Source organism: Urocitellus parryii, chromosome 9, assembly GCF_045843805.1.
Source record: "Urocitellus parryii isolate mUroPar1 chromosome 9, mUroPar1.hap1, whole genome shotgun sequence".
In the NCBI taxonomy this organism is placed as follows: Eukaryota; Metazoa; Chordata; class Mammalia; order Rodentia; family Sciuridae; genus Urocitellus; species Urocitellus parryii.
In genome coordinates, this window is record NC_135539.1 from 138,633,104 (window position 1) to 138,648,968 (window position 15,865).

At 40.1% G+C, this 15,865-nt stretch overlaps 1 protein-coding gene across 6 annotated transcripts in view; it reads right to left on the reverse strand.

Moving 5' to 3' along the window:
* The window catches only part of Rabgap1l (RAB GTPase activating protein 1 like), a 628,203-nt gene that overhangs the window by 144,728 nt on the left and 467,610 nt on the right, over positions 1–15,865 (reverse strand). Inside the window, exon 1 of one of the 6 annotated variants that reach the window (XM_077803026.1) lies at positions 9,166–9,333. The exons of the other annotated variants lie outside the window; for them this stretch is intronic. Within the exon in view, the coding sequence (XP_077659152.1) occupies positions 9,166–9,333 (168 nt within the window). Of the gene's footprint in view, positions 1–9,165; positions 9,334–15,865 lie in introns of those variants that run through there. 6 annotated transcript variants of the gene reach the window in all.

Consider the following 15,865-nt stretch of genomic DNA (forward strand, 5'->3'; position numbering starts at 1 on the left):
TACAGCTCTGAGAACAAAACAAAAAAGGAAAAAGAACTCTTACGCTAATCTATGACTTTACCTTGATGAGCATCTTAAGGACAGGACTACAAACATGACTGAAGACACAGACCATGCCACCGAAGCCCATTAGTTACATAAGAAATGCCTAATGGGAAGATGGCTTCAACTAATGACAGCAGCAGCAGAAGAAGTAAATTAAGCCAACTATTGACTTTTTATAAAAACTACTGCTTGCAAAATTAATTTAAAAAAAAATAACCAGTTGGAAATATATATATATATATATATAGATGCATTAAAAAAGACTGAAAGGAAACAAACAAAATGTCTATCTGGCTGGTGGGATCACAGGTTTTTCTTTTTAATATTGTTGTATTTTCTGCAGTAATGCTTTTGCAATAAATAATAAGTATTCTTATAAACAACCTTTTGTGAACACCCTGATACATATTATAGATTTAGGAGGAATAGTTACCCAGAAGTAAACCAAAAAGAAATTAGATGAGTTAGAGTCAGTATTTAATTGTCAAAAGCATCAGTAATTAAAAGAAATCACAGAATTATATGCTAGTTAAAAATGCTAACTTTTGGGGCTGGGGATGTGGCTCAAGCGGTAACGTGCTCGCCTGGCATGCACGGGGCGCTGGGTTCGATCCTCAGAACCACATAAAAATAAAGATGTTGTGTCCACTGAAAACTAAAAACTAAATATTAAAAAATTATCTCTCTCTCAAAAAAATGCTAACTTTATTTGGGCTGGGGTTGTGGCTCAGCAGCAGAGCGCTCGCCTAGCACATGTGCAGGGCCCTGGGTTCAATCCTTAGCACCACAAAAATAAATAAATAAATAAATAAATAAAATAAAGGTATTGTGTCCAACCACAACTAAATAAAATGTTTTTTTAAAACTGCTAACTTTATTTAACTTCAAATATAAGGATACAGCCTTTCAAATTAAAGACTGTATCAAAACACTATATAGTACGTGTAATTTCTGTTCACAACAGGGCTTAACTTCTTGTCATCACCACTAGGTCTAAGTCACTGGCATCTCGTAGCTTGAGCCACTTCAGTGACATCCTTCTTTCTGCTCTTGCTCCCCTCAATCTACTGTCCTTATTGACAAAAAAAATTCTTTGGAGGCAAAGGTTCCCAGTGTGCTCAGAACCCAGTCCAACTCCTTCCCAGGGCGCACAGGCCTCCCGACCTGCGGTCCCAGCCCTCCCTCCAGTATGTCTGGAACCGCTGCTCCCTCCTTGTCCTCAAGACCAAGGCCCAGGCTTTCTTTCCAGTTTCTGTGCACACATCAAGTTTCTTCATCGCTGAAGGTCATTGGCTGGTTCTTCTGCCTGGCATACTTTTCTCCCAGATCTTTACAAAAAAAGCAACTTTTTGTCATCCAGATTTTGGTTCAAATGAGGAACCAAATCTGAGGACTTAAATTCTTCCCCCACCTTATCAAGTCACTTTGCAATTTTATAGCTATTCCCCTTCTCTCTCCCCTACGGAAGTTTTTCTCCTCCCCCATCTCCTGTCGTGTTCACTGTTATGTCCACAGCAATAAGAACAAGGCCCCAAATAGAGGAGGTACTTAATTAAAATCTGTTACAGAATGAATTAAGGAAGGATACCTTCATCTCTCTTTTACTATGTACATATACACCAGTTTTCCTTCCTTTCTCCCCTGGCCCTTAAAGAAACACATAAAAGAAAAATCCACCTAACACCCTGGGATGTGGCTCAAGCGGTAACGCGCTCACCTGGCATGCACATAGTCTTGGGCAGTTTCACATAGTCTTGGTTAGCCCACCTTTATATCAGCAAATTAGTAGTCAAAAAATAGAGCAGGGCCAGGTGGAGTGGTGCACATCTCTAATCCCAGCAGCTCAGAAGGCTGAGTCAGGAGAATCTCGAGTTCAAACCCAGCCTCAGCAACGGAGCTAATCAACTCAGTGAGACCCTGTTTCTAAATAAAATACAAAATAGGGCTGGGGAAGTGGCTCGGTGACTAAGTGCCCCTGAGTTCAATCCCCGGTATCAAAACAAACAAACAAACAAAAAACAGCTGGGCTAACAGTGACAGTGAAAAAAATAAAAAACTTCAGTACATCTAAGATTTATTTCCTTCCTCATAAAGACTCCTATTTGTTGTGCTGGAGAGAATGTTTATCATGGTCTCAACTCACCTTAATCTAGTTGGAAAAGGCAGTTACTGGAAAGAGTCCCTCTAACTGAAACAGGAGCTGCTGGATTACTGGGAAGCATCAGCTACCAGTTACACTGGTCACAGCCATATCCCAGTCTTCCCTTTTCACATATAACACCAGTCCTGGTGACAGTTCTCTAGAAGTGGTTTGGAAAATTCAAGATGGGCTGCTTATTGAGCTTATAGGAAAGAAAAGGATGAGCCCTTTCCTGGTACCCAAAGGTCTCTGAGGGCACTTGTACTTTCAGTGCAACTAACCTCTAGTTTCCTGGAAACACATGCCCCAAATGGTGTGTGTGAGGGGGGCAGTGGTTTGGTTACCTAATTTTTTAATAGTGTCCAAGGTCTACTTCCAAGGCCTTTGAGCTCATACAAAAGCAGAAGCCTGGGATGAAAGAAGATACCATCTGTATCTGACTAGACCTCTCTCTAGTCAGATACAGATAGTCATGTTCGCATAGATGCTGCATGAGGTGCTGCTCAGCCCACCTCAGGCTGAATCTCAGGACAGCAGAAGACACTGTTAGTGTTGGTGAAGCTCTGGATCATACAGCTTGCCCAACGCAGTTAAGCCCAGCCATGAAGAAGGGAGGCTCAGGTACACAACTGTGGAGACTTCATCTTACTCAATTCTCTACCTCAGTCTCTGGAAAATGCTTGCCCCATAAAGGTACACAAGATTGCAAATGTTGGAATGAATTCATTCTAATACCAACTCCAGCTAACTCGTGGTATTACTCAAGTTTTCCCATTTTAAAAATGGGGATGTCTTTAATATCAAGTATTTGAGAATGACATAAGTTAAGGTATATGAGCATATTTTGTGAACACCAAACAAATATGAGGGATGATATTCACTAAGTTATCTGTGTTGATCGAATACTGATATTTTACTGGTGAAAAACAGTGCTCTGTTATCACTAATGTAAAGAAGGTGGCTAAGTTGTAAAAACTCATATACTCTTCTGGTGGAGTGCAAGACAGCTGATTTCACTATGAATGAAGAAAGGTTGCCAGTAAGCAAAACAATACGGGGTTCTAGAAGAACCTGCAGTCCAACTCTTAGACTGAATGGCTGGCTCCTCCAATTTCCTACCTTTAGGAGACTTCCATAATCACGAAGTATTACCTCAAATGCCTTTGCAATGCCATAAGCGGATTATAAGCTTATAGGGATAACTCTCCATTTTTCTGACAACTGTATCTAAGAGGTTTTTCCTTCTACAATTGAAGGATAGACTCTCCTTACTCTGCAAATATTTGGGTGCTTCACTAAGGACTTATTAGAAAGTAGTAGTTTGAGTATATTCTTTCTTTCTTTCTTTTTTTTTTTTTTTTTTTTGGAGTTCTGGAAAATGAACCCAGGGTCTCACTCAAATACCCTCCCTCCCTTTTAAAAATATTTTCTTTTTAAAAAATAGTTATTTATGGGCTGGGGCTGTAGCTCAGTGGCAGAGCACTTGCCTATCATATGTGAGGCACTGGGTTCTATCCTTAACACTGCATAAATGCTAAACAAATAAAGGCATGCTGTCCATCTATAACTAAAAAAAAAAAAGAGAGAAAAGAAATTTATTTATTCTAATTTGTTATACATGACAGCAGAATGCATTTAAATTCATAGTATACATATAGAGCACAATTTTTCACGTCTCTGGTTGTACACAAAGTAGAGTCACACCATTCATGTCTTTATACACGTACCTAGGGTAATGATGTCCACCTCATTCCACCATCTTTCCTTCCCCTATGCCCCCTCCCTTCCCTTTGCCCTATCCTCAGTTCCTCCATTCTTCCCATGCTCTCCCCAACCCCCACTATGGATCAGCATCCACATATCAGAGAAAACAAGAGTATTTTCTTTTTTTAAAAAATTATAATTCATGTGTGTGTATCTATGTGGAAGGGTCATACATTTTCTTTCCTGACTACATATTGATGGCCCCCCTAAAAGGAAGACATTTTTTAAAAAGTTTAATGTAAGGTCTCACCACCTAGAAAAAACTCAATTAACTTTTTTTACATTACTTGTCCTTTTTTTGCCTAATGCTTCTACACACATTGTATTCATATTTAATAAAATTAGAATCATACTGAATGTTATTTATTAAATATATATGGTTCACAAAATATAATAGCACTCTAAAGAATAAGTAGCAGTGCTTTCTATGAAAATAAAATAGGCTACCAGTTCTCACAAATACGAATTATTAATAATCTGGCTATGGAGATGATAACTTAATGGTTATAATTACATTTATAATTGTCTGACACTAATCTTCTGACAACAAAAAGAGGTTTAACAGATGATTTTTGTGATTATAATGCCCAAGCTCTAAAAAGGTATCCCTAAAAGGCAGTCTAAGACTTCAAGAATCAAACCAAGTACCAAAAAGAGGTTGTACAAACTGGCTCCTGGATTATCTCTTTATTAAAAATTTTTTTCTAAATTTTATTTTTTAGTTGTAGTTAGACAAATACCTTTATTTGGTTTTATGTGGTGCTGAGGATCGAACCCAGGGCCTCGCGCCTGCTAGGCGCTCGCACTACTGCTGAGCCACAACGCCAGCCCCTGGTTTAGAATCCTGTCAGGCTAAAGCTGACGTAAACTGGAAAGACAGTTCTTCAACTGGGAAATTCTTAGTTCTTCTATAACGTCTACAGGATAATAAGGAAGAACAAAATAATGAAAGTGCAACTACTCTCCTGACATTATTTGTTAAGTAATGTTAGCCAGAAGAGAATGTAGACAAGAATTAGGGATATCTGAATAAGCAAAGGCATATTTTCTTCCTTGTAAAATAAAGAATTCAATGTTTTAAATAAGAACTGATAAAGGATCACCTGTGAGAATCAGTGGCTCTATGAACACCCACTTTTTGCTCCTCAAACTTTTGAACAAATCCTTTCAAATAATCTGAGATATGTTTACCAACTGCATCTTTAAAGATGACACTATTCGTTTATTTGAATTATATAAAAGATTACCTTCAAAATTAAAGGCATTTAAACAATTCCCCTTCCCTTCCCTTCCCTTTCCTCTTCCCTTTCCCCTTCCCTTCCCTTCCCTTCCCTTCCCTTCCCTTCCCTTCCCTTCCTTTCCCTTCCTTTCCCTTCCCTTCCCTTCCTTTCCCTTCCCTTCCCTTTCCTTCTTTCTTTAATACAGGGAATTGAACCCAGGGCCTGTGAGTACTAGGCAAGAACTCTACACCTAAACTACATCCCTAACCCTAAACAAGCCCTATCTTCTATTACTTTTATTTCCTTTCAAGAAGGTAGGAAGAAATACCAGAGGGAAAAGATGTAATGTAAGTATCGTCTGCACTTCTCTCAGTAAAATGAATTAAGCAAACTACCCAGCAAACCATAGACATCAACACAAATGTGCTCCATAAATTCATAAAGGTTCTACTTCAAGTTTACAAGCAATAAAATAATATATAATATAAATTAGGGAGTATATTTAGAGATTATTTTGAGATGAAAGTTAATTTTTGAATTTTGAGGGTTATCAGAAGTATACATGGCAACCTCTGTGTTTGGTCTTTAACTTCTTTTAAAAGTTACAATGTCTCTTCAGGAAGCAATCTTTATGGTCGTGAGCAATAGAGATAAAAAGGGGAGACACTCTTTTCCTCTATTCTTTCACTTCTGCCTAAAATTAATGTTTTAAGAAGTCTACAAACTAAAATTAGGATGCAATTTGACAGCATAAGAAATATGATCTTATAATGGCTACTAACTGGGCGGCTAGAGCGTGTACATGCATGTGTGTGTGTGTGTGTGTGTGTGTGTGTGTTTTCTTAACCCTCCTTGGCCTGGAAGTCCTTTGAACTCACTGTGGAAAGTGCACAAAGTGTCAGTATTGAAACTATAGCCGACATTAATTTTAACATATAATTATCAATAATAACTTCTTACTTCTTATGTTGTATATAACAAAAAGAAAAATTCCAGGGGTTCAAGGACAAAATTTTGAACATGAACAGAGTAAAAGCTTTCCTTCTTTTTCCAAACCTCACACACTTACAGAGAATGCACTCTGTTACGTGTCACTGCTGATACCATTTTGAATGTGTTTTTCTCACTGAAAAATTCAGCGTAAAAATCTCACATTTTAAAGTAACTTTTTTTTTTTTTTTAAGAAGCACAGTTCTAACATCTGAATGTTAGCTGCAGATGCTTCTATTCTGAACTTCTCACTACTCTTGGATTATAAATCTCTCCTTAAGGGCTTCTAATAGGTAGTAAATTGTTGGTTTGAATTTCCTTAAGGGATTATTAAAAAAAAAAAAACATAAGTGTGTTTCTCTTCCACACCTGTATTACATTTACCCCAAATGGCTTTTTCCTCCTTCAGTTATGATGTCCAATAGGATTCCTATTTATGAAAAAATATTTTTGGAAGTCTGAGAGTCATTTGGAAGCAGAGCTTTAGAAGAGAGAGACACTACTAGCTGATATATAGGATGTTTGTATCTCCTTCTCCCATGTTTTAATTTCGATAAAAGGAATACTCGGTGAATCAACACAGGAATTGTTGACTTGTGGTTATATCTAAAACAAAGTACTTGTCCTGATTTACTAAAGGAAATGTGTTCTTTATTGGGTGCAGCTTTGAAGGGCAACAAGAAAACCCTGCAAATGTGCATCTTCCATTGAGTCAGGGGCCTCTTTCTAAATAGGATTTACACAAACTAGTGTTCTAGTAGTCTGATGGTTCCTCTGGGAATCAGGGAACAATAATTAGGGCTCAGAGTCCAAATCTACAATGTTGTCTTGATTCTTTTTAAAAACATTAACTTGTTTGATAATGAAAAACTTTCCTGGGAATTTAAAGTAAAATAAGGTATTTGTGCACATTTTACTCAGAAACATTTAAAATAAGGCTAAAAACGCTCACATGTGTCTTAAACTTTAGTGCTTTTTTTCGTGACTGGATGGAAAGTGGGCAGCACCACACGTGGCAGGATTCCTCTCAGGACCGCCCTGTGCAGACTGACCACTGACCAACAACAGCACCAGGCCAAACAAGTCTATGTGCCCCTGGAACACATGCCAAACTTGAGCAGTTACTCATTGGATAGCAGATCCAAATTCACAGCCATGCTGCTAATTAAAGGGCAATGTTGACTACCCTGGTTCCATCGATAACCCTGTGAGAAGCGTGTGACTGTCTATAACAAGGCCAGAGATTTCCAAAGGGCCTCACTGACAACTCAGCACACGCTTTTCACACATAGTGAAGTGGCTCTGAAGGCTAAGAGTCTGCCACCACCTGAGGGACGCGCGACCTCAGATGCCTGATGTGGCAGCCAGACTTGGCACAATTGCCACAGACAGCTAGGGAGGACCTCCCAAAGACCTCAGCCTGGGAACCCAACTCCTTGTGGAATCCATTGCTGATTTTTTTTTAAACTAGAGGCAGTTTAAATTCATACCCAATGCAGATTTGAGTATGAGAGATAATTTTAGTTATCAATGTATGTTTTCTTTAAAACCTGCAAACTTAAATGCCAAAGAGAAGCAGCACCAGATGACTGGAAAGTCACCAGGAGAAGCCCTTGAGTCACAAAGTTAAGCAGTCTCTAAGATATGGAAATACACCACACCAAGCCTGATTCCTCAGAGATGCAGAGAATTTGTTGAAATGTACCTTGGCACTTGATAGTGTCAAAATCCCTGAAATAAAATGAATCATGACTATTCAGTTTTCTCCTTTACTAATAAAAAAAATGTGACTCAGGGAAATAATGATTTCACCAAGGTATCAAAACATATGTATTTGGCTTTCAAACATTCCTTCCTTAAATGGAAAAGGAACTATATTTCTCAAAGATAACGTCCCTGAAATTGCATGCTGGCCATTGCATCTAACTTCATCTGGCAAAGATCAACAGACTTTCTTCAGGGTGGGAAATTCCTTACATAAATGGCCACCTACATGTCTGTTGCAATTCCACTGTAGAGACGATATTAACACGTATCCTTGAAGACTGTGTTAATATAGCTGTAAAGACAAGTACAAGCACAGATGAACTATCCTGAAGGAAGATACGTGAGAGCAAGAGTTAAATTCAGTCAAGTAAATACTGTACTGAAGAGCCTGGGATCTGAGAGAACCCTAACAAGGGAACAGTCTGGAAGGGCATTAAACTCCATTCGGTAAAACAGACGAAGCTGAACTATTCGCCTTCAACTACCAAATAATGGTATAGGACTACCGCAGACCAATTACATTATAGAATAGTTGCTAGGTATGGTTCTCAAACCACTAAAGAGAACCCTGCAACAGTGATTGTGGGTATTTAATTTTAACCCTTGATAGGATATGAGGAAGGATGATTTTCTCTTGTTCGAGAAATCAAATAACAAGCAAGCCTGACTTCCCAGACTCACAGCACATACTCGGCAGCTTTCGGCTGCTTTACAAACACACAGTTCAGTCATTCCAGGAGGGAAACCTACGATTCCCTACCCCTGGATACTTAGGTCATAAAATTCCCTACCAAGGGAAAAAAAAAAATCAAATTGGCAACCAAATGGGGAGGTTAGAAAGCAAGCCACACAAAGTCTCCATGTGTGGCTATGTCTGTTGTAAAATTTAACCCTTTGAAGACATAAATAACAGAATGCCTATAGCAAGCACTTGGGCATTCTGCTTTATTGCTGAGCCTAGTCATTCGGAAAATATTTTTTTTTTTGCTTCCATAGAGATAATGCCACTAATGTGACCCTGGGCTCTGAGAAGAGAGCCATGGTTTCCTCCAGCCAATTAAGGAGTGGCATGGACCAGGCTCCAAAGGAGCAGCACAGCAGTGGCCACTTAGCCCTTCCTTCTCAGTAGAAAGGGGAGAAGGGGAAGAAAGCAGGAGATCACAAGCCTCCTCCAGGGATACATTCTCACAGAAGACAGCAGATTCTCTACAAATGAAGTTCAGTGAAAAACAGTCTCACCGCCAGAAGCCGAGGCACAAACAGCCGATGCCCCATCCCCAGAAGTTCCAGCACCCGGCACGCATACTCATTCACCAGCTTGCTCCTCTCGTCGTGCATGTCCTGGGACTTTTTGACAGGAGGGGTGAGCTTCGCAGCTGGGGCTGGGCAGGGCACCCCTTCTTCCATGAGCAGTAAGTAGGTATCCAGAATGAGAAAGCTGGGTCTCTTATCCACAATCTTAAGAACTGCGGTGGGAGGGGAGCCAGGCTGATGTCTCCCCAGGAGGATGCACAGGACAGTCAGTGGTGGGAATTGTCAGCTAATGTCGCCACGAGAAAAACATCTTGGCTAAATTATCCACTGAGCAAGAGCCCCAAAGTAGACTCAAAATGAAAATGGAATCGAATGCTGATCTAAATAAAAAATGGCAAAAACAACCAAATGCAAGAAAATGGCCAAGAGTGATGCAGGAGTTCAGACACACGTGTGAAAGCGGACAAGCTGCTTGGAAGGGTCTGGTACGTTCCAGTGTGTGTGTGTGCTATGTGTGTGTGTGAGAGAGAGAGAGAGCGTGTGTGTCTATCTCTGCTGCGTGTGAGGACAGGAAGCCAGGGCAGTTGTGAAGCTGCAAGGAGAAAAGGATGAGCTCATTGCAATCCTCGATTCGTGACAAGCAGTGCTGCTGCTGCCACCGCCGCTGCTGCCACTGCTGCTGCTGCTACTGCTGCTCTGCCTCTTGCTGTGAATCAGTAATGAAGGGGTAAGAAAGGAAGGGGAGGGAGGAGGAGGAGGAGGAGGAAGGTGAATGAGCATGCAGAGTGTGTCTCAAGGGAGAATGCTGTAATAAGAAGCCAATGGCGAGCCTTTGGACAGATGCGCTTCCCCATCTCAGTCCACCTTCAATCAGTGTTAGTCTGACAGCTTATGCTGTTGAATCTTAAACCCACAGACGAACGAACTAGCTTCTCCTAACATGTATCGTTCACAGAAAAATCAGACAACCAGCCATCTAAAAGACTGACCTATTCACTCTTGCTTTCTAACAAGGAGAACAGATAAAAGTCTGATCTCATTCCATGCGTTTAAAGTGGGAAGCTCAGATCCTTGTTAGATCACTGAAATCTACAGAAGAGCAGCTAGGGTAGAATGACAGAATATGAACAGAAGAGCAAGGACCCAGCATTCAAGAGACACACCCTCAAGCTGAAGTGTTTATGCAATAATAATGACTTTTTGCAGTGCCAGGATGTGCAACAGCATTCCAGCATGCTGGAAGGCAGGCCGCAATTCAAAGCAAGATTTTTCCACATACAATATGATAAAATATAAAAATCTACAATATAATATTAAGAACAGACATATAAGAAATTACTAAAGTTGAGATTCTCAAAGCAAAAATAACTTTCTTATGCCATAGACTCTAATAACAACAGCAGTTTAAAACACTGTTTTGATACTCTCTGGTCAAATTAATCCTTCCCCAGCAATGCTGCTAAAATCAGAAATTAAATGTAGTTTAACATTTTACAATCTTTATGCTAAAGTGTTATATTAATTTCTCTGATGCTAGTAATAAGTTATAGCCAAATTTAAAAAAAAAAAAAGGACAAGATGACCTTTAGGGACAGTCTCTTAACTTTATGCGAGCCATTGAGTACTTAATGTTTGGCATCTTGATTCTGAAATTTGTAATTGGGCTCATAAACACCAAAACAGAATATTCATGCAAGTTTTAGCATGGTACAAGGAATAATGGAGTAAGAGGCTAGAGCAAGTTATTTCTGAGTCTTAGTTTTCTGTTATGACAAAAAGAGCTACAAATCTGCAAGTAACTAAATAGAAACAGATTTATCTTAGTGCAAGATATAGATTAATTATGGAACTAGGATTAAAGAGAAATAGGAAAGGAGATATTGCCTCCATTAACAAAATAATGTTTGGTTTCTTGTTTGTTTGGTATGGACAATAAACCCAGGAGCACTTAACCTCTAAGCCACATCACTAGTCCTTTTTTATATTTTATTTTGAGATAGAATCTTGCTGAGTTGCTTAGGGCCTTGCTTAAATTGCTGAGGATGACCTTGAATTATCAATCCTCCTGCCTCAGTCTCCCGAGCTACTGGGATTACAGGTATGCGCCACTGAGCCCAGCTAGTGTTTGGTTTTCTTTTCCCAAAATCTCATGAAAAATAAAACTTAAAAAAATATTTAAAATATTATTGAACAAAATGTCTTAAATGAGATATTGATAGAGTACCATCAAGACTTTTATTTCTTCCAAAACTAAAAACCATACAAATTAAAAATTTTATTAATCAAATGGTCAAAAGCATTAGAATAGTGTGTGTGTGTGTGTGTGTGTGTGTGTGAGTGTTTGTGTATTCCAAGTCCCTAAGGTTTTAGAGGAAACCTCTGATGGGCTGCCTAGGGTTGGGGTAGGTTTTATTAGAACTGGGAGACTGGGCCTTTCACACTACACACCACACACACATATGCACACACCACACACATGTAGCACACAGCACAGCTCCATTTTTACTTTGCATACTTTCATTCTGCTTTAGATTCTGTTTGAAAAGACTGCTGCTGCAGGATTAGGGTGAGGAACACAGCCATAGACATCTCACATTTAGGAACAAGGGAGCAGTTTGAAGGTAAAGGAAGAACAGAGCAACTTCTTAGCTCACAGGATTTTCTCTGATCTGCTTTTTAAAGTGGGGGGCCATTTTTGATCTGACTAGCTAGGCCCCACAAAACACTTTCAGAAACATTTATATAAACCAGAGACAAAGAATTTGCACAAAATGATTCTGGTAAAAAGAAGTAATGATTAAGCAAATGATTTTAGAAATGTATGGTTTGGCCTTAGTGCTCAAAAAAGAAGTTAAAATTATATGGACTAAGTATTGAATGTTATTAAATATGATACATGTTTGTGTGTATGTGTAGCACTAGGGATTGAATCCAGGGCCTCTGCGTGCCAGGCAAGCTGTCTATCATAGAGCTGTAGCCCCATCCTCCCCCCCCCCCACTGTTTGTTTTTTTTTTTGAGACAGGGGCTTACTAAGATGCCCAGGCTGGCTTTGCACTTGCAATCCTCCTGCCTCATACTCCTGAGTAGCTGGGATTATAGGTTTGTTATATCATACCTGGATTAAATTATCATACCTAGTAAGCAAACCAAGTAGTTACAATATTTAGGCACATGTAACAGAATGCTATGTAAACGGTTCTATAATAGGTGGTCATGAATTTCAGAGGCCCTAATCGCTTCACAATGTTGCTCCTTAAACATCCATCATAGGTACCTTTAAAATTTCCACAAGTTTTCAGTAATGGTCCTATTTTCAGAACAGGATGATGTTTAACATCAAATAACTCTTTAGAACCTCACAGTGAAATGGAAGAATGGATTCCAGGAATTCTTGAAGCCCTTAAACAATTACCCTCACCTCAGTATTTCTTCCTTTTCCTCCCAAGCCCCCAATAATTTATTTATTGCTGATGAGATTCAGCATTAAATCACAGAACACTCTGAGGAAAAAAATATTAATTACAAAGTAGTCTAAAAATGGGATAATAAAAACTCTTCTGAATTAACCAGTTAATAATACCCAAATTATCTTACCCTATCATAAAAGAGATTTAATTCTGAAAGTTCAGTTTAAAAGCAAGTCAAAGATAATATGTGAAATCTGGATAAATCACCTATAAAAGATGAAAACTATTTTCTCTCTGTTCTTTTAGGTGCTCTGCCTTGGGTTCCACAAATAAGTCTGATCAAAGACAGTCTGAGGAAAGGAAAACCACAGCAGTCCAATACGTGCAGTGTGTGGCTAGGAGAGATTCAGTAACGAGCAGCTCAAAAAAGCAATTAGATCTTGAGCTTATACAGCATCTCAACAAAGAACAATAATTTTGCAGGGAAGTGACAAGACAAACAAAGGAAGAGAACTTTGAGCTTCTGGAGTGACAAACTGTACACAGCAGGGAAATTGACGTGCACAAGGGCTGCTCAGGTGAGGCTGTCTGCACAGACTGTTCATGGAGACTGTCAGAACCATCTCATTTCCACCAACAGGGCTCTTAACACCTTCCTGGTCTGGGAGATGTGTACTCAGGCCTGGGGGGCCCTTCACAGGGTCACTGGTGTTCTACTCTGAGGCAGAGACACTTGTCCTGTGCCTCCTTCTTCTCAACTGTCTCCAGCTCAAAATAGTTCTTATAAAGAACTGGCATATTTTGGGGTGGCACACTCTGAACTCCTTCACACCCAAAGAGAGTGACTAAGAGAGGGCCAGCAGCAGTCCAAAAGCCATGGCCTACGACTCACGTTGACACTCTCTGGAATGATGGAAGCAGGCAGTGCTGCAGTCCTGATTGGAGTCTTGCGCTGAAGAGTGTTCTTCCTGTGCCATGACTCCACTGTGTCATGACTCCAGATCACCTTCTGGACACAGTACATTTCCATTGTGAATATAAAAAGCATATCTGACTTAATTCGCAAACCCATAATTAAGAACTCATACACCTCCCCAATAATAATCATGTTAGGTTGTTCATTCCATGGCTACAAAGATGTAAAGGAAATACTTTCCAACCTGCAGTGAAATATCCAGAGATAAAACAGGGTGTGCCAAAAGGAGGGACACGCTGCCTGCCACAACCTGGGCGTGCTGTGGCCATCCACAGCAGGAGCAGAGGTAGGCTTGAGCTGGTGGGACAGGCCTATCCCAAAGCTATGAGGAGTGAGGATTAGACATCTTCAGGAGAAAAACAGGACGTTGCTAATTACACCATCTTTTAGTTGTATTTACTAGCTAAATGACAGGGCAGTTTCTTAACACTCCTGCAGCCTGAGTAGAAAAGCAACATCACCTACCTGGCCCAGATGCTGTGAAAATATAATAAGTTGTGCCCATAAAAGAATCTCTCAGGGGTTGGAGCTGAGGGGAGCTCAGTGGTACAGTGTTTGTCTAGCACGCTCAAGGCCTAGGATTAAATCCTTACCACCACCACGAAGAAGGAGAAGGAGAAGGAGAAGGAGAAGAAGACTCACACAGTGCACAGCACAAGGCAGATACTTAGGAAACACTTGTTTTTTTTATTCTTACCAGCAAGTCATACAGAAGAGAAAATGTATAAAATGCACTGTGTTCATTTGGAATAGGGTTCAGAAAGATGATAAGGGCTCTGGAAATCCTAATAATAGGACAGTCAGCCAAACACAGATAGAACATGTTCCTAGGAGACCACCTGCCTCTTCAGTTCACTCTTAAGACACAGACATGTTAACAAGAGGAGCAATGCTTCTCAGGGATGAGAAGGAAAGAGTAAATGTCCTTCCCTAGCTACTAGTTCTTCGTCAGATGGGTGACTTTTTCAAAAAGGAAAACTCAATGATTTGTTAAATTCCTAAGAGCCAACAAACAGGACAGAGAAGGATGACACAGTAAGTAGCCTGGGTCTCTTAGTGCTGTGGGTGCCTGCGGAAGTCACATTGGCTCTTCCAGTCAAAGTCTTAATTCTGTTCAGTGCTGTGCTACGGGATCCTGGATACAGAAGGAAACAGTAGACCCTGCTTCCAACTTTATGGGTTATCCAAAGCACTTGAAGAAAAGATTGAAATGAAATGTAATGATACTGAGCTCAGACGCCATCTCCCAGGAAAAGGTGTTTCATTATTTTACAGTTGGAACTCATATGTGGAAGAATCAGAGCACAAAATAAAGATACTACATAATTAACTGGCCCTGTAGTGGGGCGTTCAGGTTATAGATCTATAGGAATTTGAAGAAAAAGCATGTTCCTATAAAACCCCATAGACTACTGGGTGTTGCAGGGAAAGCACTGATCTCTGGTGAGACTGATGTTATGACAGTTCCAGGAGGGATGTTGTTTGCTCTTAAAGAGAAGACAGCACTTTCCCCTTCCCAAAGTGATACGATAGCATTCTGAGCAGACCTGGCAGCATCACCAACACCTCATTTCCTATCCTCGTGATCAGATTCATGTGAGAACTTCTGCATCCTCGTGGAAAGGTGATCGATCACCTTATCTGTTTCACATCTACACTGACTAGTAGCTCAGGAGCCTACCTGTTTTATTACTACACGTTTATATTTACTAGAAAAGAACTACACAGAGTAAACCAGAAATCCAAAGTTTCTACTTAGTGGATTCAGTTATCTATCAGTATCTGTAACTGCTTTTTTTTTTTTTTTTAAAGAGAGAGAGAGAGAGAGAGAGAGAGAGAGAGAGAGAGAGAGAGAGAGAACGAGAACGAGAGAACATTTCGGTATTTATTTTTCAGTTTTTGGCGGACACAACATCTTTGTTTGTATGTGGTGCTGAGGATCGAACCCGGGCCGCACGCATGCCAGGCGAGCGTGCTACCGCTTGAGCCACATCCCCAGCCCCCTGTAACTGCTTTATTGAGGCATGATTGGCATACAGAAAGTTACAGATATCTGTGATAAGGGGACAGAACCCAGGGACGCTCAACCACTGAGCTACAACTGAGGCCCATCCACTCCACACATTTTTTTTTTTTTTTTTTAAATCATGAGACAGGGTCTCACTAGGTTGTTGAGACTGGCCTTGAACTTGTGATCCTCCTACCTCAGCCTTCCCATTCACTGGGATTACAAGTTTGTGCCACCTCGCCAGGCTTAAGTAGTAGGCAATTAATGTACAGGGTGTATACTTGTGTAATATA